This window comes from Anser cygnoides, chromosome 3, assembly GCF_040182565.1.
Source record: "Anser cygnoides isolate HZ-2024a breed goose chromosome 3, Taihu_goose_T2T_genome, whole genome shotgun sequence".
Classification (NCBI taxonomy): Eukaryota; Metazoa; Chordata; class Aves; order Anseriformes; family Anatidae; genus Anser; species Anser cygnoides.
Window position 1 is genome coordinate 20,616,599 of NC_089875.1, and position 25,541 is coordinate 20,642,139.

General features: G+C 40.5%; 1 protein-coding gene across 1 annotated transcript in view; it reads right to left on the minus strand.

The window, feature by feature from the left end:
• Positions 1-481: 481 nt before the first annotated feature.
• LOC106031626 (spermatogenesis-associated protein 7 homolog) overlaps positions 482-25,541 on the minus strand; it is a 44,041-nt gene continuing 18,981 nt past the window's right edge. Inside the window, exons 5-11 of the mRNA XM_066995538.1 lie at positions 22,923-23,044; positions 20,782-21,287; positions 20,608-20,668; positions 19,264-19,328; positions 18,549-18,620; positions 15,793-15,850; positions 482-5,979 (exon numbers count right to left, since the gene is read on the minus strand). Coding sequence (XP_066851639.1) covers positions 5,815-5,979; positions 15,793-15,850; positions 18,549-18,620; positions 19,264-19,328; positions 20,608-20,668; positions 20,782-21,287; positions 22,923-23,044 — 1,049 coding nt within the window. The 3' untranslated portion in view covers positions 482-5,814. The remainder of the gene's footprint in view (positions 5,980-15,792; positions 15,851-18,548; positions 18,621-19,263; positions 19,329-20,607; positions 20,669-20,781; positions 21,288-22,922; positions 23,045-25,541) is intronic.

The following is a 25,541-nucleotide window of genomic DNA, read 5'->3' on the forward strand; positions in this document are numbered from 1 at the left end:
GTAATTTTTAAAAAATAATTATCTGTACATGAAGGCCATGGGGAAAGCCTATATGTTCACTAAGTTTATTCATCTTGCCAGGTAAGTTTGAGGATATATCATCATTCATTAAATTTCTCAGCAGTACAGTGAACTTAAGATCATAAATACTGAATCACTAAAATGTGGTAGAGCTCTTGACCATGCTAGCATCCTGCAAATCATTCCTGTGATGTAGCTTGTGACTTCATTGGGAAATCCGTTGGGAAATGTAAATGAAATACACATACATTTTCAGTTTCTTCTGATGGATATTAAAGACCAGATACTCATTTTACTGTAATTGCATAGGTTTCAGAAAAAAATAATCAGCAAAAGAACCGTTGGGAGTCAGAGCTACGGACTATATTTTTCTGCTAACAGCTTCTCTTGAAATTCCTCATTCTGAATGCTATAAAATAACTACAGATGTTTGAGTGGCTGTTAGACATGTAAATAGGGAACATTTACATAATAAAGGAGCTAACTTTAATGTTAGTGATTACCAGATTTTGAGGTTACCAAAATAAATACAACTGAGTTAAGTTTTGAAGGATGATTTATTAAAAAAAAAAAAAAAAAAAAAGTGTAGTAAATGAAGTTTACATTAAGCTTGAAGTGTTTTCGGTAACATGACACACTACTGCATGTTTCACAGTACATCAGAATAAGACATTCTTTCTAAGCCAATGAAAATGCTTTGCAGATTATTGAAAATGTTCCAGCTTCAGAACAGAAATAAACCTTTGTTGTCTGGTATCTTTTCCAAAGTTGTTAACCGCACTATCTTAAAGCTGAGCAATGAGAATTTGAGAAGTTACTATCTATCCATATTTCTTTACCTGACAGCTGCATAGAAGTATGCCAGTAGATACAAATCCTTCCAATGTGCCATGTTACACAAAAATATTTTCTTGGCAATCAGAGGAGTCTACCACACAGCTAAATAAGAAAAATACGAAGTCATAAAGGATAAATACAATTTGTTTGTTTTTTTTTTTTTTTAAAATTGAATTATTTTTTGTTAGCACATTAAGCATGTTGGCAAGATACCAAAAAAAAGTAAAAGCAAAAGCCACATAGACGGGGCTTTGAGCAACCCGATCTAGTGAAAGATGTTCTTGCCCACGGCAGGGGAGTTGGACTAGATGATCTTTAAGGTTCCTTCCAACCCAAACCATTCTATGATTACATACATTAGCGGATGTATAGGTATTGAGGCCAGAAAGCATCATTAGAATGACCAGTCAGATCAGAGCCGTAATTTGTTTTGAGCTGTAGCATTAGGAAATCCATATGCTAAAGTGAGAGTGGATCCACTGCATGCGTGCATGTTGTTTCAGGGTGAATTACGCTGCTTGTCAAAACGTGCTGCTTCTCACAGACACTGCCTGGAGGTCTGTGGTTTATTAGTCCTCTAAGTGATGCCAATAAGTTTTATTTACACTCATTTATATGTGTTTTCCTATAACTTTAGAAACAAATGGAGCATGTTTGTTGAGGGGGAAAAAAAAAACACACACAAAACCAAAACAACTCAGTAGTGTAAAAAGAAAGGAAACCTTGACTTGAGGAAGTTACAGAGTAATCACCTGCTAGCAGAGCGTAAGCTTGGTGGAAGTTCTCACTGACCGTAGTCAAGGCTACAGCAAGTTAGAAGTAATCAGTAATAAATGGGTTTTAATTTAACTGGGGGAGGTATTCCCAAACAGTCTTCCTTTTTGCCTAAGTGTGTGTTTCTCTGGCTCTAAGGACAAGCAACTCCAGATTTTTAACTACGTTGGAGAAATTAAGGTTTCAGGATTTGTTTTTTTCCCACAAGTATAAATACACAGAATCACCAGTTCCTGGAATTTGTGTCCAACTTCTCTCTTGGACACTGCTGGATATATGGGTTGGTTTTACTTCAAATCCGTGTACATCTGGGAATTTCTGGAGGAATTGTTCAGAGTATTGTTTCATCATTTGTGGAAACCATCAAAATGTGTTGCTTCATGCTTTATATTAATACAGTAAATATTGTGTCTTATTTTAAAGTGAAATAAGCTTTGTGAAATAAGCTCTTCTCTGACAGGTACTTACATATATTTCATTTCAGACACCCAGATTCAAACTGTTGCAAACTTCTCAAGGTGTTTAAAATGTGTCCTCTGTCATTTTTATACACATTTATTCACTTTTGTATGTAAACTTAATGTAGAATTTGAGTGCTTTGCACATCAGCTAAATGTGAAAGCAGTGGTTTCTGCTCAAATGTCAGTAAAAATGTGAGAACTGTTTTATGTTTTCAGAATATGTGCAGGAAAAATGAAATACAGATCTCTGCAATACCTGGTACCTTCATAAACACACTAAGGGTACTGTCTGTTCCCTGGTTAAGCTTTGTTTCTGCTCCTAGCAAATCGCTTGCCAGCTGTGTAGGAGATGCTCCATCTTACCCATCAGCAAAACAAGTGATGTTAAGTCTCACTGCATTGTATATTCAAGTGAGAAATGTCTTCAGAATATTTTGTGTTGTTGTTATTGTGCATATACGCTCTTTTTTTTTTTTTTTCAAATTCCCAATAGTTAGTTTTTTGCAATGAGCCTTTTGACTTACTGCAGAAAGTTACCAGTTTACCATTACAAGTAAAACAGAACATTTATGTTTGTGTTGCAGGTAAACGGTGAACAGCACTCCCAAGCAGGGACAGCCCTTCCAGCACTGAAATCTACTTCAAGGTCACCACTTTGCCCATAGAAGCAATCCACAAACACTGTGTCTGACAATAGTAGACAACTCATATGGTTCACAAAGCCAAAAATTCCCTAAATGAACAATCACTACCCAAGCAAGATGAAAAACAAAATTGTAAGGTGCTGTAAATCTCTGTCAATTTAATTACAATGCAGAACAACTGATGATGAAAAACCAGTTTGTCAAATAAATACCGGAACTATATGGAGGGCACCATTTTCTCTTATCAAGTGGTTAACAATCTTCAGATCTTGTTCTTGTATATTTACTAATACCAAGTCACTAAAAGTTGTGGAACGATAGTGAAGGAACAGATCCTCTTTGAATTTTCTGTAAAGAATTCTGCATAAACCTGTTATAAAATTAAACCTTTAAGCTAAAAAGGGGACTACACGTTGCCTTGTAGATCATTGTTGCCATTTGTTCCGTGTACAGAATGATTTGCAAATGGAAATTAAACTCACCCGAGCATCTCTAAAACTATTAGGTTCCAGGAAAAATGAGGCAAACGCTATTAGAGGTTTCAAAATGAGGTACTGACTTCGTTTGTAACTGCAAAACATGTATAACCAGACAGAGGCTGGAGTGCACAGGTTCAGTGCACTGTGTTCTTGGTACCCCTTCTTCCAGGTGGAATAACATTGTGCAGGGAGGAGCCCTGCTCCAAACAAATCAATTTTCCCTGAAATTAAGTATCTGCCAGTCCATCTCTTTGTACTCTCCACTATCCTCTGGCTTTGGCTGTAGCTGAAGATGTTACAACGATAATCTTCACCTCTGCAAAACGGCCCTTGGCCTGCCAGCAGTCCCCAGCAAGCTGGGGTGGGAACCATGTACCCGGCCACAAAGGACGCTGTGACAACAAGCAGTGCTCCTTCTACAAGCAGTGGCTGCCTGCTGATTCTCTGCAGGAAGTCACCCTTTACCCTTAAAATCCTTGGCCTCAAATGTGTTATTTTATATGAAAACGATTGCAGATAGCTGACTTGTAATTGATATAACAGGAGTGGATGTGTTGGAGAGATGGTCAGGTGTCAAGAAATAGTTGCATGTAAAGCCTTGAGTTGGCCCCTTTTCATTTGAGAAAAATCCTATTTTAGATCCTAAAAGAAGGTAGGGATAACAATAATTTAGCTGGAAATACCATCTAAAATTCTGGTATCATCAATGTAAGAAAATAAATTTGTCTAGTTTATGACTGTGCACTTGAATTTACGATGATTCATTACAAATAAGCTCACCACAGCAAGCTTGTGCTTGTTGATTTCAGAGATCTAATTGGGCTTGCTCAGTAGCTCAGAGTAATTCTGCACAGGAGAAGAGGGTTACATCAACTAAATCAGTCATTATCCAACAGAAGAGAAATTACTTTTCCAATAATTCATCTTGCTTATGCTTGCCTACCCAAATATTAGGAAAACCAAGCTGCTCTACATGAGCAATAGTCCTCTGAGACTTCAAGTTGTGCAGCAGAGAGACCTTCTCATGTTGTTCCTTCATCAGAAAGGTGTCATTTCTTCTTTCAGCATAGGTGGGTAATAGCGTTTTCTACTCCTTGAAAGAGGTTTCTTAATTTGAAGTAAAATATTTTTGTTCCAAGTTGAACTTCGAAGTATAACAAGTCCTTCCCTAATGATACAAGGTAAGGTTCTGCTCCAAGCTGTGTTAGTGTTCCACTCGGTGTTCTTCTCTTACAAATACGTACAAACCAGCTTTCTGCCTTGCTGGCAGCATTGTCTGCTAGAATACTGTTTATGAGAACAAACTGATTTTCTCATCAGCCTAACTGAAAGATCTTTAAAGAAATTCAACATTTGTCTCAAATGAGCCTAACGGTAACACAGACCAAAATATTCCATATAGTTAAAAGGAACAAAAACTTCAAGTTATCCTTCAGTAACTAGATACACCTACAGCTGGCATCAGATCAGTAGATCTTGTGGCTTTTTCTTAAGCTTCTTCACTTGTTTGTGAACCCAGATATTAGGTAATCAAAACAATCCTTGTGGCACTATGCCTAGAGGCATCTTCAAGGGAGCCTGAAAGAGGCCCAGCTTAACGCATTTTGATTGCCTCAGCGTCTGCTCGTAACAGTTCAATTATTTCAGATAAAGCTTTGTATATTCAAATTGTTTAGGGATTGTGCAAAGAATTGTAGCATTTTTTTTAAATAACTCTCATTGCAAAGCAGATCTTGAGGTAGAAGCATGAGTAGGAGAATGCATTGGTAACAGACAATAGAAAAAAAAAACACTGGAGTGTTTTATTTATCCCAATCTTTTTCTATTTTCATCTGATGCCTTGAAAAGTGTCCCACTTGGAGCAGAGTGTGGAAAAAGCATCTATGTTTAGAAAGCTGTCTAATCTTAACCAGAAAAGTTTAAACAACTAAGTTATAATGAAGTAAATATCACTAAAGAAAGGATTGGGGCTTTTGTAATTACATATTTTCCTATTTGGCCATGTTTGTATTTTATGAGCCTGTAGATTCTTGTAAATGTGAACCTTACATTTTGAAAGATCACGATGTTTGTTCTCATTTACTGGTATGTACTGTAGTACTAGCTAATCTTCGGTTTTTGCATATGAGCTAATAAAGGTTAAGATTTTTAAGAGAAAGTACTTAGATTAATACCTAAATCACTTGAAAATGGGACTTACTATTCTACATGCTATAGTAAGCCAGTGAGACTTCAGGTCACAATTCATGTAAGGTTTTGAACGCTGTACCTAACACTTAATTTCCAACTTATTTGTAAATCAAGTGTGTGGTAGGAACAAATCAAAATGCCTCATCAGGTTTCCTAGGAAGAGGATTGCACAGGAAGTGTTGGTGTCAGCTGTCAGTAACTAAAGGGCACTTGCATCTGGCTTTCTATTTGAATTGTGAAAGTCCCGGTAAAAATGCCCTCCTTGGTGCTCTGGCATTGTTCTCAGCACGGTAACCTGACTGTGCTACATCACAGGCAGATGCATTAGCTGGGTCTCTTCCTCATTTTCCTGTTTGCCCAAGGTTTACATTGTATTTGGTGTTTATCTCAACTACCTGGATGCCCTAACTAATTTCGAACGCTGTCTGAAACACCAAAAGCTGGAGGCTGAAGGCCTGCTGCCGGAATGCCGCTGTCCTTTCGCTGTGTGTGGTTGCAGCTGACAGACGGGCCTGGCTGATCTGTGATGTTCAGCTCTCTCTTCAGGCTCTCAACTATTCCTCTCCGCTTTACCTGGTTAATGAAAGAAAACCATTAAAGGAGATGGCAGGACCAAATGCCATTGACTGAGCACAGGCTCGTGCTGCTTTCCGAAGCACTGGCTTCCTTCCCTCCTAAAACCTGAAGGCAACGACAGAGGGAAGCACAACGTACATCTAGCGGGGATTGTCTTTGCACTGTAAGTTGCAGACGACTTCCTTTTAGACAGGGAAATGCAGCTGAAAGATGTAACCCCTCTGTACAGCATGGAAAGTAGCGTCGCACCGTAGGCCAGGTGCCACCTCTTTTTGGTGAGAACACCCCCAATCTGTCCGAGAACTGGTTTCAACTGCTGGTCCTTGTTCCTGCTGTTGGAGATCTCAGCTAACCCTTAAAATGATTCCCCTTCCTTCTGCTTTTGCCACCTTATCCTAAATAGCCACAAATTATAATAAGGCTGCCAGCAATTTTCTGAAAAACAAACAAACAACACCAACAGTAATTCAAAACAGCTGTTTGAGCTTCTTGGAAGATGTTGACAATTGAACATGCGGTAGACTACTGTGAAAGTTGGCCGGCAGTACTCAAAGGCAATGTGGATTTGCTTAAAATACAGACCGGTACCTAAATGAATCCAGTAACGGGACAGGTACCTCGATCGTGGCTGTGTGCGCGCATATTTGCAGACATGTATGTGCACAGCCAAACGCTTATTTCAGTGTAAAATCAGAACTTACATGGAACTTAGAAAAACAGGACTGAGCTATAGAGTAGCTAAAGATTTAGCTTGCATTATTTGTCTCCCTTGAAGCTTTTTTAACAGCAGACAGATCGTGTACTCTTCACACTTCAGCTATTAAGATACTTAGGTGAATGCAGTGATGATTGATGGGTGCACGGAAAGATCAGCAGCTTTCAGTGTTTTGCTTTTCTACCACCACGTCTCATAAATGAAATAGATGAAAGCTTAGTGAGAATGTGCTCCTAGCACTGGGTGGTGTTTCAGAATCCCTTCATCAGGAGGCCTGCTGGCTGCCATAGGAAATGCAGTGCGAATGCCGCTGATTCTGTGAAGGAAAATGAGCTTTTTTGTGAAGTCTGTACCCACATCCGATTACTGCTGTCAGAGGCAAAACAGAAGAGTGGGAAATTACTAATTTTGTCTGGGGAATGCTCCAAGATCATCTGGTCCAACCATCCCCCTACCACCAGTATCACCCGCTAAACCATGTCCCTAAGCACCACGTCCAACCTCTCCTTGAACACCCCCGGGGACGGTGACTCCACCACCTCCCTGGGCAACCCCTTCCAACGCCTGACTGCTCTTTCTGAGAAGAAATGTCTCCTCATTTCCAACCTGAACCTCCCCTGGCACAACTGGAAGCCATTCCCTTTACTCCTATCACTGGTTACCTGTGAGAAGAGGCCGACCCCCAGCTCCCCACAACTTTCTTTCAGGTAGCTGTAGAGAGCGTCATCCTCTTAAACATAGATAAGTTCATGGGTAGAATTGACACCGTGTTTGGCTACAGCTCTGAGGTAAAGGAGGGAGATCTAAAGTCTTGCCTTCACTCTGATGTTGACACTTTGAAAACACGGTCAGCCTAACCGGCTGCAGGACTGGCAGTGAAATAGCCACGTTCCCCGCCACAGGAGCTGTAAGGGTAAAGGGCTGTACAGTGCTTTGAGGGGCTCTAGCAAAGGGTGCTGTGGACAGAGCAAACTCTAATGAAGATTTCTTCCCCGCTTGTTTCTTATATCTTCACTAGCTGAAGAAATTTGTGCATACAGTCATTTTAAAGGCAAGTCTCTCATTTTCAGCCAACACAGTTGCTATTTCTGCATTGCTGCCAAGGGTACATGGTGAAAATGTTGATGGGAATGTAAGAGATTGCCGGCTTGCTCTAGCAGGCAGGAGGATTCCACAGACCTGCACAGTCCCTGTGGCACACTGGAGATACTTCTATAAATGCAATAATGCATCTATGATTATTCTTCTCCTCACCTCTCAATTAACCAGTACTGCACATATTGTTCCCTGTCAAATATCTTATTTTGTCAGATGCCAGAGAGCAGTGTTGTTCTCTTTTCAAATTGCTGGTTTGATTTCTGGCAGTACTTGATTGCTTTAAAATGTGCTTTCTACATCCATTTTCCTCGGTACTTAATTAACAGCAGAAAAAGACTGAAATGATTTTTCAGTTAAGTAGGTGTTTCACTTTTGTTGCCACTACCCCATTCATTTATTTCCTTTATCTCACTAAAGCAGTCTCAGAGATGTTATCTTTCCTTTGCAAGAAATTCGGCACTCTGGATTTACCTCTCTGCAGCTAAATCCCCTGCAAAATGCATCCAGCGGTGGGACGAAGCACAGAGGCAAGGCTGCGGTAGAGGTGGTGAAAAGCTGCCTAATACCAAACCGAAGCTGCAGTCGGTTGCAGGGAAGCAAAGCACAGCCGGTCATTCGAGAAGGCTGTTCTGTGGGCCATGGCAAGAAGCCGTGTGCCTGAAACGCTGCTGCACAAGCAGAGCACGAGCGGTGAGTTAGCCAGGAGTCACGGCGTGCTGCGGGAACGTTCCTGGAACTTAGCAGTGAAGAGCCTCGTCTGAACATCGCAAATGCAGTTTCCATCTCTGCTGTTCACCAGCTGATGCTAGAGGCAAGCGCTGCCTTACAAAATTCCAACTCTTACAGTGTTAGCAGTGCTTCAGCAACACTGGGGTACTTCTGTGGCTGTACAGAAATGTCTTCGGGCTTCTGTAGTGCAGGTAACTCCTCGGAAGCTCTCACGTTTATCCCATTCCCTTGGTGTGAGCTGTTCTGTCCTAAATGCCCATGGGGTGCTAAGGGCCGGCATGCAGTAAGGTACCATGCAGCAGTAAATCCACAAAACACGTTAGGTAGCATCAAATACGCCTTTCCTTTGTATGACTACTGCAGAACATTGCTACTACAGCATAGCCCGGGACTCCCCATATTCTAAGGTAAGGCCTCGCATGTGCACAGGTTCCTCAGAAGTAAGGCACTGCCTTGAAGTTCCAGTGAAATTAATTCATTGGAGCAAAACAAGGGGTGGGGTTTTTGCATGTTTTGCTGTGCCCCCATGTCGTTTATCTATGTCAGCCTTCAAAGAGCCAAGAGTGAGCCAAATACATCAATGACCAAGTACAACCATCACGGGAGAAGGGAAAACAGAGGAAGTGATGAAATATGTGGTCTGCAGTTTGGGTTGCAGCCAGTTAGGTGGACTTTTTGACTGCTTACTGTTTTGGAAAAATACGAGAGTAGATTCTGAATGGCAGATGACTGCAAAATGGACTGATAGTGCTCAGGCAGTGCAGACTGACTTGCTCAAGACTGAGAAATTATTAATATTTAATATAGTCAGAATGAATCACAAGAAAAATGGTTTATAGGTTAACCAATTAAGAGTGCTAGAACATCCCCAAGGAATTCTACTGTAATAAGAGAGAGTAACCATGAAAGCCCTGTCATCTCTTCTCTTTTTTGTTCCGTGGAAGGTGACCTGGGGGTATTCGTGGCACAAAAGAGAGTTCAGAAACTGTCATGTAGAAGGCAAAAAGGATGGGTAGAATTAGAATCACTGAATCATTCAGGTTGGAAGAGACATCTAAGATCATCCAGTCCAACCTTTAACCTAGTACTGACAAGTCCACCACTAAACCATGCTATAAGTTCTACATCTACACGGTTCCTGAATACCTCCAGGGATGATGACTCAGCAGATTCTGAGGAATTAATTGGGAAAATCTTAAGGCTTGAGCTCAGTTTGAAGGTCCTTATACTGGGCTTTGAATCTTGAGCAGAAAATTAATTCGTCTTGTTGAAACATACTAAGCACAACGGATAATCCACTCTCATTGAGCAAAAAGCTCGTAATAGCCAGTGCTTCAAACCTGACTCACTCTTCTAGCTCAGCACAGTGGTGTAAGGAGATACGGAGCAATCCCATGTGTCTGTGATAGGGATTGAATGGATCACAGTCTTTGTGCACGTGAATCCAATGTGCACATCTTTTCTTAAACTAACAGATGATATTTGCAGTCTTCAATGCCAAGGGATTTGTTTCTCTTTTGAGAGGATTGTGGCCTTGATAGACGTTTAGAAATGCCCAAGAGCAGTGAAAAGAACAACTTTAACACCTCCTCCATGACTTTAAAGCAATTTTTAGCATAATTTCTGAGATAATGTACGTGCTATTAAAAAACCTATCTGGAAGACCACTCTTTGTAGATAGTAAAAGGTAATTTTATATCTCGTGCTCTGTTTTGCTGAACAGACTGCTAAAGAGAAGCTTCAACAAAAGAGAAAAATCTGTATGGTGGCCAGGGCTGGAAGGCTGAGGACTGAGAGCTTGTGGCCAGACCTGCACAGTGCTGAGCCAGCAGAATTTGATCCAGTGTTTTAACTATGTACATATCACTTTTTCCTCTTTTCCACTCTAATCTAATTCTGAAGCTTGCTGACCTACAACTAAAGCATGATCTTAGAGAACAGGTTGGCTTGGTTTCAGTGGCAAAAATAATCAAAACTGTCAGCTATGAGGTCAGGTGTGTCAGATGTGAAGGTCAGGCTGTCAGGTGTGAAGATTCCAGCGTGCATGTGTCCTGCACATGAAGGTTGTGAGGTGGACCAAGTTTGATGATGGTCATATTCTTCTACATATACTTTCTACATATTTTCCAATTGTCTCCATATGCGGAAACCCTGATTTATGTAGACGGGTACCTGCGTACTTGAAGCCGTCAGTGTTTGCCACTGCACACACACAAATGGACGTGCGTATGAAACGGGAAGAACCTATCAGCATACCCAGCTATGTGGTATGTCCTGCCAGGGCAGGCAGTGAAATGAATGTGTCCAGTTAAAACTTCAGAAGAAATTTAAGAAATTGAAATGAAACTCTTCCCACTGGAATTTCTAAAATTGTTACCCAGGCCACCTCGCCAAAGTACAAGATTCCTGCTCTAGGTGCCATGCCGAAATGAACCTGTTCCACAGGGCAGTTCCCCCTCTGCCTGTGATGGGGTCAGTATTGGTTCAGAGGGAAGTTTCTGCATACCAGACCACTGACATTATCTGTTGTGAGAAGAATAAACGTGGGACCTGTGCTCATCTCAGAGCAGTCATTTTCATTTTTACTGGTTTGCATTTAAAACTTTCCCATGTGCGGCATCTAATTATGGTATACAAAAATCTGTATTTACATGGTAACAGTGCACAGTGCTGAAAGTGACTGTTGGTAAATTGCTTATTCACTTTGATGATTAAGCCAGTAATTATTGCATTAGCATCCTAAACCACACTTGTCTGCCAATACTTCTCCTTCTAAGGCAATCCCATGAGACCTGATGGGCTAAGTAGGGTGGGTACGGCACTTGAAGAAGGGAAGGGCAAGGAACATGTAGGAGGTTGGGCCAGTGGTTGCTTTCTGCCGTGTCTGCTTCAGTGTGACTTAGGGTAGTGATGGGACATGGCACAGCAAAAGAGATTTTCTTGCATAAGAAATGTAAAAATAGACCTTTCCACTGCTGGCTATGAAAGACCCTATATGACACATCCCACCAGTTCTTATCACTGAGGCTGTACTCACTCAGTAATCAAAGCAAAAGCAAATCATTTTCTTTGGTCAAGGAAGGAAGGCCCCTCAGCTTCTACACCACTGTGGCATTCAGCTGCCTATGTCTTGTTGTGTTCCTGTCTTAAAATGTTTGGTAATGCTGCTGGATGCCATTGAACAGCTGTCTTCCACCTCCTCTCCTGAGGTAAACCTGATGTCTTCACATTGTGTTTCTGGGGGGACTGAACATTTTATGATCCTCCTAAAAGCAAAGTATCAGCTGTTACTTCTTCGGGAGCTTTTGGATTTATATGATAAAATTCCAGGAAATAAGTTACTTGGAACAGTTTTGCTTGGTGGAAGACAGGCTGGCACCAGAGCCCCCACCCCCTGCAGGTGCTGTGTTAGTTTCCCATCAGTTCCCTGAAATGATGCACTTACAGACCCATTTCAGTGGCTATTTCAAACCCAGGAGTGACATTTTTTCTAGTCTCCTGGATTCTAAGAACAGCTCTTTTACCTGTACCTCCCAGCAAGAATCAGTATTCTTTTCTTTTTAAGAAAATATTTGTCACGGAATTGATGGCTTCTTGAATTGTAACTGAGTATGGATCAGATTTTGAGACCCCTGCACTGCAGTTGGATGTCGTCCTCGCACTCGTACAGGTAGGTATAAAACTGCCTAATGTTGGTTTTGACGCAGTGGCTAGGTAAAAATCTCATAAGCTTTCCTGAGTAGACGTCACTTCATTAGTAATTAATTAGAAAATAGGGGAACCTTTCCCTTCTGTAAAAATGTTAGAGAAACTCTCCAGTTTCGTAGTAAGTATTGTAGAAGAAAATGTAGTTCTGAGCCATAAAGGAGTAAGTTTGAACCTGGGAAGCTGCAAACCACCCAAGCAGACCACAGAATGCAGAGGTGGTAAAACAGCATGAACAGCAGAAATGAGTCTTGGATGGGAGGAGCGGTGCATGCTTTCTCCTGGGCACGCAGTTTGAAACAGCATGTCCTAAAGGAAAGAAAATTGCTCCTTAGACATGCCTTGATGAACCAGGTTGAAAGTTGTCTTGGGCTGGGTCCAGTGAAAGAGCTGCCCTCTGTGCCCCCACTTCACACCAATAACTGTACCATGTAGGTACCTAGAGAATAGCAGTGGCGAAGGGGAAATGCTAAACAGCATTTAAAAAAGGCTCTTGTCTTTCAGGCACTGCCCTTACCTCCCTTTATGTCTTTCCTCTACTCTTTCTTCACTCTGTCCTTCCTCACCATGCAGCTACTGTCTGTCTTTTCTAACAGAATTAGGCCATTGGTCGCGTCTTTCTCCTCAGTCCCCATGTAACAACCTCTTCAGCGTGTGACCTTCTTCCTGAAGGACAGGTGGCGCTACTCTCTTTTTCTGGAGAAGAAGCCACAGGTACAACAGCCTGTAAGCGGTGGGGATGGCTTGGCTGGTGCATGGCCAAGCACAAAGCAAATGGAAGAGGCACGGAGTCAGGCAATACAGCCAGAGGGGTTTAAGCAGCCTCGTGATGCATGAACTAGCAGCAGGCTGGAGTGGAGGTTGTTTTAGGGAACGGTCTCCGACACTAGGCTAGAGTAAGTGGCAGCAGGAACATGCAGAGGAGTGTTGGTTTTAGACAGCAAGTACACAGCAGAGCAGAGCCCAGGGAAGCAAGTACCCAAATAACAAGTTGGCAGACATCCAGCATGGGCGAAAAAAGCACTGCAAAGGCCTTGACAAATGTTTCTGTCGTCCTATTTTGTCTGCCTGGTCCAGAAAACGTAGATAGTGAATGAAAAAAGGGTTTGGTTTGAAGACAACAAGCGACAAGAGAACAATGTATTTTTGTAGGACAGAAAGTCCCCCCACTTTGTAATTCCTCTCCATCCACTGGCCAATCCACTTGTAAAAGTCTCAAAGCAATTTAGCTTCCATTACTTTCCTTGTGGGAACTGTGCCCACGAGCTTCTCCTGGTGTTAGTTGTCCATACACGTCTCATTTAGCCTTTCCGAAGAACCTTTCTTCCTTCTGTGCATGCTACATCCTTCTCACAGATAGCGGCAGTTTGGGTCTTTTTCCTTTCATCATTATGTGACTAAACATGTTAATTTGTGTTTTAAAAAAAAGTCATTTAAGCCTGTTTTATGCCAGTTAGTTTTATTCCTCTTTTCTGAGTTTCTTCAAAGTCTTCAGCCACTATTTTCTGAGAAGAAAATATCAGGTTTAAACTCTGCCCAAATGCAGAGCAACACAAGATATCACACACTGCAATGGGACGTAGTTAAAATCCACTACTGTTTGCAAACTCATCCTTGCGGAAGGAATCGAGTACCTTCAATTGCCTATTAAAGGCTTCTCAGCTCTCTCTGTAAGGCAATCAGAGTCTTGCAGGCACTGGCCTTAGAAATAAGCTCTGCATCCCCTAGGCAGATGGAGATTATGTATCTTCTCAAACTGAGGTGCTGATGCTGATTTTTCCCCCCACAAAACAGCCCTAAAATTCACTAAATTTCAGCTTAGAATGTTCCTCAAACACTTTTGCTACCTACTGACTGTCAGTCAGACCAGCATCTAAACAGATACCAAAACACTGTTTATCTCCTAATCACGGCACTTTGAAAAACAAAATAACCTTCTGAGTTCTAATTATTTTATAATCTCTTTGATTGCTATTTATTTATCGTGCAAAGCATATGCGTAACTCCCACATGCCTATTGCTGAAGAAAGTACAATGCTAAAAGGCAGTGCTGCAAATTCACAGAAACAAATAAGCAAGGGTAACACATTTAAGTGCTGCACTGCATCGATTTCTCAGAAACGCTCCCACCTGAATCTGCTGCAGCAATGCGAGCTTTAGAAGGCAAACTCCATGCCCCTGACCATGAGTTCCTCTTGATCATCAGACCAAATGAAACACCTTCTTGTATCAAGGCCCTTAAAGTCAGATCCAGAGAAGGACTCAAACACCAAATCCCTTTCGAGGCTGGAACTAGCAGCCTCACACCCTGCAGGACATGGGAGAAGCGTGGGATGAAAGAGGTCCAAAACCCAAACCTCGCATGCTGAGGAGGGACCTTCTGGCAAGGAGGCAGGCAATGTAAGTGGAAGGACGTGACTAAACTCTTGCACCCTCTGTGGAGCTCAGAGTTCTGCTCCAGGCTCTTAGGAATGTCTTTTTTTTTTTTTTTTTTTTTTTCAATATAGAGACTGCAAAGACGGAAGAATTTACATTTTACAGTCATGGGGTGGAGAAAAATCTAGTGCCTTTTAAATGAGTGCTGCAGCCTTAACACAGAGTGTCCCTGTTTGCTCCTATTACCTCGCACAGAAAAAAAAAAAAAAAAAAACAAATTTCAAAACCTGAAGAGTGAAATGCCCAGTTGGTGCATTTGCTCATGAGGTGTGGTGTTGGATTTGGGCCTCCCCAGTCTGCGGAAGGTGTTGGGATCTGCCTCCCCTATTTCATGGGAACACTTCAACCACTCTGGCATAGCAGCCAGTAATACCATTGTCTTTGTGAATGACTTTAAAAGGAAAACAGTGTGTTCCTTCAGGTTTTTCAAAGAGCAGTTATAAGTCCTGCTCTCAGGAGAGGGCTTTAAGATCAGGCTTAAATCAGGCAGAGGTGCTTTTGTTCATCCTAAATAGGATGCCAGACCTGCAGAGTTGAGAGACAGGACTGTGCATGCATATTTGTGCCTGTCATTTCCTATTGTCTCTCCATAGGCAACTTCCCTCTCAGCATGTGAGATTTTCAGATAAGCATTTTAAGATGCATAATTCTTGGCAGGAACCACATGGGAATTCTTAATGTTGAATGCTGGAGTTTTATTCTGCTCTGGTGACCAAGCTCCTACAAGCAAACTATTAAAAAACAACATTTTCTTACTGGGTCTAGTCACAGTCTACAAGGCTCTCTTGCTGTTCTACTCCAGAAAGTAGCAGTCACAGCAAAAAAAAGTGCTGCAAGAAACATTCTTCATAAACAGGGTTTATATAATTAAAGCCATTCTGCACACTAAGTACATTATCTGCCTTTCGGAAATCTTATTAGAATAATGCACAAAAACTTACAGAAAAATCTCTTTACCATTCCCCTATGGAAAACACCCTTCTTGTTGAATTTGTAGAAGTAATTTCTCCTCACCTTGTATTTAAATTGTGTAGCAGTCAGTCTGCCATAAATTGTTGCTCAGCATTGATATACAACATTTCTCCTGGAGGTGACAGAGTATTTAATAAGAGCCAGTTTTTGCTCACCTCATCAAGGTTATGCCTCTTACTTTTAATATGCATCTGAAATACATCTTCTAATGCCCTTAAAATAGAATAAAAGGGAAAATCTGTGATTAAAAAAAAACCACAAAACTATTCAAAGGCCTTATACTTTCATATGAAAAATACCACTCAGCCTGTCTTTCAGATCACTTAAAACATATCCCAACTTTTCACTTTTGCTCCATCCTCTCCTCCCCCTGCCCCTAACATAGTTGTAAATGGATTTAAAAAATAACTTATTGAACATTTGTTAGGTTGTTCCAAATGCATGCAGCTTGGCAGGATGGGGACAGTATTTCATATATATAACTTCAATTTCTTCTTCTGCATTTAATAAGAGTACTGGAGCTCTCCATGGCAACACAGTAGTCCCCCTCTGTATTTCTCTCAGTTGCCATCCCACCACATGTTAGCTAGCTGAAACTGGTGAAGCAGCTTCCTAGATTCATTTATAGCTGTAGTTCCTTTGTCCAGGATACTGCATTACTCGAAGCTGACTTTTGAATTGCTTCTAGTCAACACTTCTTAGACCTCCACATGTCATTTGCATGGTCTCCTTGTTCTTGGGCCTCTTTTCCAGTAACTTTTAAGAGAAACACTGAAAAGGCTGAACTTTCATGGTCATAGTTTTGTTAATTAGGTGGACTAGGGCAAGAGAGATGCCTTCAAAAAAGCACTCAGAATATTTTTCTTGATGGTATGATCAGCTGCAAGCAAAAGGTGCACTCACTGTGATTAGAATCTGTGAAAAATAAACCTAACTGACAAGGAAATTAGGTCTCCAGGTTCTGCAATTGTAATTCAGTTAAATCTAACCCGATGTTTGGGTTTTCAGACAATCATAAAAAATGAAAATACCTGCAACGAACTGGAGGTGTTAGCAGGGCTGTTTTGGTTGTATAATGTTTATTCGAATTGGGAGGGCGTTTACAGTTCTATCTGTAAATAAGCTTTTTTAAAATAAATAGAGCTATTTTAAAATATGTGCCTATCATAATAATCTTGCAGCAGGGTAGCTAAGGCTATCAGTTGTGTCTTTTCTAGTCTGTTACAAAAATCTATTTAAAGATTGAACTCTGGATTTAAAATGAAAGGCGACTACTGATCATTTGCTTTTATTCTGCATAAAATTAAGCTCTGTTATTAAAGATCACCCAAGAAAATAACAAATGATTATTCATATATTTTTAGTAACCTTTGTTTAGTAACCTCTGAGGGAAGAGTGCACAGCATCTAAGCAATCACCATTTGAAGTCAACAGATTGGTACTTTCACCCTACAAGCCTGAGCACGGACACCCTGGTGCCCCACGGCGCTCTGAGCTGGGCTGAGTGTGGAGCACACACACGACCCCTGCTGCTGTCACGCTCAGGTACAAGTCTGGGTTCTTTTGTTTGATTTTCACTATCTGTAGAGAAAAGACATTTTATGAAGGATACCAATTCTCCTGTTAACTTGGGGGCTGACACACAATAGCTTTTCGAGGCTTTATTTTATTTTAATATTATCTTTGTACCTATGGGCAGGCATGAAGCTCAGCAACCTCTTCAATGTATGCTGAGTCAGTGTTTTTCCAGGCTACCACTGTTCCTCCTGGTGTAACCAGAAAACTCAAAATGAAACCTGACATATGCACGTCTAACTTGGGCCTTGAAGGCAGTCTGAAAACTGCTACCCCTAGAAGGAAGAAAGAAAACTCTTACGTTTAACTGCTTGCTCAGAAAACAAACTAGCCATTCATAATAATGACTGCTTAAAAAAAATAAAAATAAAAATAAAAATAAATAAATAAAAGATCCCCAGAAATTTTAGCTGAAATCCTCTAGATTGAAAGGGAAACATCTTGATTGGTTTCAGAATGGGTTTGATTGGTATCAGAGGGTTAGCACCTCTTAAGCATCAAAGCACAGCACTTGACAAAGACTGGAGTTGTAAACATTTGGGTTAAATTATCTATCAATGGAAAAGTGCCTCCCATTTAAAATGCTGGCCAGGCAATGTTATAGAAAAAGAGGACAAAATGTTGGAGCTTTGAGCAGGCCTACAAATGGACCTAAGGTTTGTCACTGTTCTCTAAATGTTACAAACATGATAGTTTTCTATTAGAAATGTGATAGAGAATGGGAATGTATACTGGTGTGTGTGCACATCAGGATTTCACCTACAGAATTTGAAACCAGAAAAGGATGCTGCAGTTGGATGTCAGCAGCACTGGGTGTATTTGGCTCTAGGATTTATGTGTGCATCATTAATTTAGGAGCACGCATCCTAAAGGAAGCAGTTATTGCATTCATTTATTCTGCTCTCATACGTGGGAGGAAGACTTCTACTTCCAAAATCTTCTGCTGCGATGCACTTTGCTAAGGAAGACTCATTGTAGCTCCCTGGTTTGACAGCCCAGGATTGACTGGGAATGGGAATTAAAGTGTTGTAAAAATAATGCCTACCATGATATTTTGTAAGGGAATGAGATTGAGACCAGGGTCAGAAAACATGACATTTCCATGTTTCTACTAGAAGTTACTGGGAAATAGGAGACTGAATGAAAGTATTTTCTGTTCAGCTGTTCGGTTTAAATCATGACTTTGATAAAGTGCAGTCACAAAAGTGTGCACCAAGCTAAACTGGCTTCAGGTTTCAATTTAATCTCATTAAAAACACCAATTTCTTACTCTGATTGACTAATTGGTCAAAATTTTCCTACTCAAAATAATAAGTAAGAAATGCAAAGCACTTACTCCTTGTGGTAACAACTTCTAGTCAAAATATCATTTGTAAGATCTTGAAGAAAACGAAGATACTCTTCTCCTCTACACAAATACATAAGCTGTCAGCATCTTTCTTTAACATACACAGAATACAAATAAGATTTACTGTACCATCCAAAGAGGTGGCAGTTTTAAAGTAATTATACTAACTCAGATAAGGAATTTTGCCAACATATTCAAAAGTGATGAATCTCTTTACTAGTCTGCATTTTTTTACTCTCCAGGTTTATACTCTTTTAAATGAGTGATTTTCACGTTTTATTGGTTAGCTTCCTAATTACTTTAATCCATTAATTTAATTTAAGTTAATTTAATCCATAAATTTCTTTAATCAAGAATATCTTTGCCTTTTTTAAATAATCAATTCAAGAAAAATAGTTCCAATGGACGAAGCGTAGGTATCATAAGATAAATTATTAACATTATTTTGTTATTATTTATTTTGCCTATAATAAGAGGTGACTGGGTAGCATGACTCAGAAAATCACTTCCAATTTTCTGATCCCACATTTCCCAAGCAAGTAGCTGAATCCTGTAGCCCCCCTAAGACACTTTTGTCCACTGCTTACAGCTGCTGGTAATTGGCTCGTGCCCTGATTTTAGTTTTCCATCAGATTCCTACTTTAATATTTTGATACAAAACTTAGAAGCAGTTAAAAGAGACAAAAAAAAATATTTAACTTACTTTTCTTCAAGTTGCAGTCCTGGAAAAAGTGACATTTCAGAATCAGGAATCCATAATTCATGGTTCTGCCACAAACAAGTAAAGGGAAAAAGCAGGTTTTCGATTATATTTGTATTAACATTTCATATTTCCATTTAGAGCACCAGGGGAAAAGGATCTGATTTTGTAATATATCAAAATCACAACAACATCATACTGAAGTGACAGGCCAGCTCATGTGAAATTAATGTCTAGTGTCAATCATTCATATGAATACAGAAAGGATATTATTACTAGGTAGGTTCATGTTAGCAGAAATGGAAACAAGCATGTACAAACAGAGAAAAACAAGCAAACAGTCTAAATGAAATCAGTTTTGACAAAATGGGAGATATTTGCAGAGCTCATTTAAATAAGACACCTTTTTCTTTAAAAGGATGTGCCAAAAAAGAGAAGCAGACACAGAAGACTTACAAAAGCAGACTGATACTGAAATTATCTTTCCTGCAGATTATCAACTGGGAATACTCTTGCATTTAGGAGCATCTGTTTTAATGTTGTAAAAAGAAAGCTTTGATGGTTGGAATAAGGTGTGGAATAGTCCCAGCTAGCACAGAGCTAACACACATCAGGCTTGTGTTGTCTTGGCTGAGCTGTTCAGAAATCCAACACCGGCTCCATAAGGGGGTGAGCAAGCCAAGGAATTTTACACAACATCTCTAGCATGCATGGCTTATGCTACAGTTAACCATCACTTGTTTTTAAGAGCACTAAAATTCACTAAATTAATCCCCCGTTCATCCTAAAACTCCAGGTGACCAGTAGAGTGCAACTTCCATACAGTCTTGTATGGCGTGCTACAGTGCTGACTGTAGGCTGAGGGCTTAGCACTTTGCCTGGACATTTCTATGATCTAAATTATTATTTGGATAGAATGAAAAGGCTGCAAATCAAGCAAAAGCTGAAACGACTGCTAGAAATTAAGTTAGAGTGCAGCGAGATGTTAGTCAAGCAGGAAAAAGCTCTGCTTTCAGAAGAGTGCATTTGTGTTGGAATACACTGTTTTTCACATTGCATAATAGCTGATTCACATTTCTCAGAGAGATTGGTTACTTAATCTGTTCCTATTTTATTCACAGAAGTCTGTTGACCCTATATAGCCACACATGCTATATTTCTCAATTGCAATCTTAGTGACGTCTCACAAGGTGATTTAATTTTTTTAGTTTTGCTCTTACTGTATATTCCCCAAAGCCAAAGATTACACTATACATTTCATTTCCACACAACCAGGACAACTTTTGTGTATGAACAGTATATGAACAGCCCCATTCTTTTTCTTTTTGACAAACTGGGTGCACCAACCTCAACTGGCTGTTGAGAGAAGTTATCTGAGTGTGGTCTCACATGTGCATCTTCTAAAAAACTGCAAGATTAAAAGCACAACAAAAACCAGTTATTTCAGCTTAAAATGAATGTTGCTTGAAAGTGAAATTACTTAATTTTTAGCATTGATGCATAAGCAAAATGAGTAAGTACCTGTGTAACTCTGTTTCCTTTTCATTACTGACATCGGCTGATTTAAGTGATCGTTTGCCAGGAGTTGAGCTCCTCTTTGAAGGAGGAGGATTATAGTACCTATGTTTTACAAGAAAAGATTGGTGTGACGTCTTTAAGATTTGAGGGGTAAAAAGCTTTTTTTCTGTGAAGTAAGCTGAATGTTTGTCAAGGAGGTCCCCAGAGTATGTTTTATTGAAAGAGTTTTGAAATGCCTTTCTCCTGTTGCGACTGCTTAAATGTATGTGAGGCTGTTGGAGTGGCAAAGCAGATGATCTGTCTGTGCTAGAGGCATGAACAGGAGTCTGAGACAAAGCATGCTGAGCAGTATTTTGGGCAGTCATCTTTGCAGTAGAAGCTGGCAACAGGGTTTTTGAAGCGAGCTTCTGAAAAGACACAGAGGGGGGCTGCCGTCCCTTTGTCCTGGAAGAGTTTTTCTGAGCAGATGTCAAATATCGGTGACCATTTTCCGACAGTGACCATCTTGCCTGTAAGTTAAAGAAAATAGCTGACAGAAAAATCACAAAAGGAATTTGCTGAAGACAGTGCCTCCTACAAACTGGGTCACTCACGAGGAAGTTTAAGAACCAGTCTTCAAACTGTCTCAGGTGGTCTAAACGACTGGCAGAGTTTCAGGAGCTGCAGTTAGGAGTAAAGCCACCCTTCCACTGTGCTAGAGCTGGTTAACATGTCCCTTTTCTTTTTCCTTCCTTCTCTTTGCAAGGTTGAGGGTGCTAATGACAGATAGTCTTGGGAAATTACAGAAATTCCACTTTCCTTGCCAGCACGCTCAGGCAAAGAAGAAGAGAGATTTTCATCCCTTGGACATTGTGCATCTTTGTGGCAATACTACAGCTCCTCTTTGGGAGCACTAGGATGGCTTCTTCTATTTGCTCTCCTTGTATGCCCACGCTGGTATTCTGCCAATGCAGTATGACTCCATCTCACGAGTTTAGATTCCAGCAGAACCACTGTTATTCTCATAAATACCATAGGTGAAATCATGGCTTGTCATTTCACTATTTATCTCAGTGGGAGCAAGATTTTACAACTCAAAATAATGCAGATGTTTGAATTGGATGACTTACTTTATAAACAGCGTCATTGGTAATCTAGCGGTAAACCCACTATAATTCTCAACAAATAGAAAGTTTTACAATCTAAATATAGTCTGCTGAGGAATTTTTGCCCCTAAGACACTCGAGACTATGGCAGAATGAAATGTTTTGGATGACTTTGCCTATTGTGGTGATGTCCACTGGCGGAATTTGGTGAAGAACAGACCTATTCACACTAGCATGAGGTTGTACAGTCTCTGTTATCTGGCAGAATATAAGGAGTTAGGATTAATTACTTTATTGTCTTGCTTTTACTAATAAACACCTTTTTAGAATGCAGATGATACTTTAAAAAATAATGTTATTGCATTACTTTCAGTGGCAATTCTGTGAAAATCATTGGGATTTAGTATTCTTAAAAATACTGCGTACAGAAATATTCCTGATAAAAATGTTGTCACAGACGTCACCAAATTATTTCAATAAATTTGCTCTATTTTTGTTTTCCAGGCACACGTAATACTTTGTTAAAAACTCTAATTCAACATAAAGATGAATCCCATTTGTCAAAGGAGCAAAGAGAACGCATGTGGGTTTGTGAATGCTATGTGTACATTCATGCCGTCGGTGCAGGGGCACATTTTAGTCATGTAGATGTACATGACACAGGTACATGTCTTTGTAGGTCTACAGCGTAGGTCACGTAGGGATAACAACAGCTAGATGAGAGGATAGCTGCCGTATCTAGCCAAAAACATGATTAAGCCATTGCAGCTTAGGTGAAAGCTCAGTGGGCCATCAGGGCAAATACGTTCGCTAGTTTTAAGACAATGAGAGGAACAAAGTGTTTTTTGGTGTCTTTCCTCCCAGGCAAAACTAAGAGTCAAATATTATCTCTGCTTGACTAGACTATAAAAAGACACACTGAACAAGCCTGCACTTACTGCTGTGTTACAGGCACTGCCCTGCACTTCAGAGTGCAGCTAACTCCGAGGAACTTGGTCTCTTTTGGGTGACTCAGTACAACCTGTGTGACAGGTCCTACGCTGTCAGAATATCACATACCTTCTGCTGGCCTGGAGAAACACTTCTGGAGTTGGATGATGAGGCACGAAGAACATGTACAAGATCCTTCTCATATTTCTCAAGGGCTTGAATCAATTTGTCTCTTTTCTGCTGATCCTTGTCTGCACATGTAAAAATGTAAAAACAACCCTTTCCAGTTTAATCAGTGGTCAGGTCACAGACTGTAACTCTTCACTCATCTTTTTCCCATTGCTGTTCTGTTTCCTCCTCTTAACAGCAGGTAGCATGCAAAGAAGACAACTACTCTTCTAACAGTTGGTGCTTGCTGCCTCTGTGCTCAGAAGCACACACCTGTATGTGAAATAAATGCAACCCAGGACTTCATTATACAACTCATGCAGTAAGTAATGAGCTGTGGAAGGATAAGAGAGTACAATGACATTTTGCTCCCATCTCCTGCCCACTCTTTCCCCTGTCCTAGACAGGAACTGATGCAGGTCAAAATAGAAGAAAAGCTGAAGCAATTAAGTCTCTGAGATTCAAGCCTACGGCAGACTGTACTGCCAAGAAAGCATGCTTTCTGTACTCGTCAAACTCAGGCTGAAAAGAGTAGGGTGACACTTCTGCTAGCACCTCACACATGAAAAGGAACGAAACAGGCCTAGTCCCTTGGATCTTCAAATATCATTGAAAATAGGGAAGTAAAGTGAGAGTATGAGTAAGAATACTTACAATCAGCATTATTATTATTGTTTTTATTATACACTTATTATATATAACAGTAGGAAGAAGAATATAGGAATAAGAAGGGGATATGTTATTCAAGACCACAGATGCCCTCATGAGCATACTCACAATTTGTCATCTTTTGCCATGACCTTACTTTTAGCAGTGCAAAAGTGAATGATTCATGACCAAAATTTTCAACCCTTTTTGCCCACTGTGTTTCTCCCAGGCATAGTTCAGAGAAAAGGGCTATGAATTGTTATGTGTAACAAAATCTGTTTCTATGTAAAATCATGTTTAAAAAACAATAACCCCAGCAGCACTAGCTGAAACTAAAGATTCACCCACAAAGTAGGTAAAGTAGGGTCCAGCGAGGTCCCGCAAGCTGCATATGGCCCCTTTGGGTTGAAAATGCAACTCTGTCAAAATGTCTTTGTCCTGTGGAGCTCTAGCACACGGTGGCAGGTGCCAGTACGGACAGGCAGGCCAGAAGAGATGTGCTCTGCTTCTTCCCCTCTGGATGCAGCTGCCGAGACGCCACAGACAGGCACTTCTGGAGGGTTAGAGAGGCTTTGGGTGAGCTGGTGAAATGTTATTTCTGGCTGTGTGATGTTACTGTGAAAAATATTGACTTATTCCTGACAAAAATGCATGACTGGTTCTTGATTAGCCTCCTTGCACTGCTGTTGTGGCAATGTACTAGAATTTACGCTCACAATAAGCTGCAATTTATTTATTTATTTATTTATTTATTTTGCTAATAAGCAGCTCCTCTTCCACTGAAATGGTGTAATTGCTGTGCATCTCACTAGTAATGTGACAGAATAATGCTTGAAACCTGGCAAAGAAGCACTTACTGCAGGTTTTCTTTTGAGGGGGAGATGCATTGCCCTGAGTTTAGTATTGTACCATTCTGTATTTGCAGAAGAGACATGGGGTTTTAGTAAGTCTTAATAAAAACAGTTTTTCTTCTAGAAAAGAAATAGATGGGATTTTTTTTTTTTATTATTTTTATTTTTAAATAAAGCACTTAGATATTGCACTAAATGGTTGGCTCCTAAGAAGTCTGTGATAGCTGTTGTATGAGGCATGACACCCTGTAAGGTTGCCTCAAGGCTGTGGCCTGGCCACTGAAAAAAAACATAGATTTCACTAATAGCTAAAATAGGATATATTGTCTCCCGAGGCATATAATCTGGCTTTCCAGTCGTGCACAGACATGAGTTCATAGCATCATCCTATTAAGAAAAACATGTTGACAATGCTAAATCCTATTTGGATGACTGGGAAGCAGGATTATACAACTCATTGGAACAAAAAAACACAAAATGTACTTGCTCAATCGCATTCGTGCAGAGATTAATACCTTCCCCTTTTATCTAGGTTTGTACAGGGCCCAACCAAACTACCCCCCAACTCTGATTAAAGACTTTGCATTCTGCAGTCCTATAAAAAAACAACAGACAAGGCAGCTTGATGTAGTGTCTACGCAACGGTACTGCCAGTCAGGATACCTGGCTTCTTTCCTAGCACTGCCAATGACTTTTTGTGAGGCCTTGGGCAAAAGCCACATCAGTGCCTCTCCGCTCCTCTGCACGTGCTGTCTGTCTGCACGCAGGTGAAGCAGGACAACAGCTGTCTACCCTAGGCAAGGCTGAGCCTTCACCCAGCCATGCCAAGGACAAGAAAATAAAATGTTCCAGGTCAGAAAGCCACGGGTTTTAAACAGACTTCATCTAGTATTTCGCTGATATTTTTACTATAAATGTGGGTTATAAATATGCCATGTGGCATTAAGCCTATTCAAACAAGTCCAATTCCACTGCATTATAGTTTTTGTTTTGAGTAGTTAGCAAAAACTTCTTGGCCAGAATGCTTTGTAGCAACTTTCCCTTCCTTTCCCTAATAGACACCAGGTTTCATTTCCCAAAA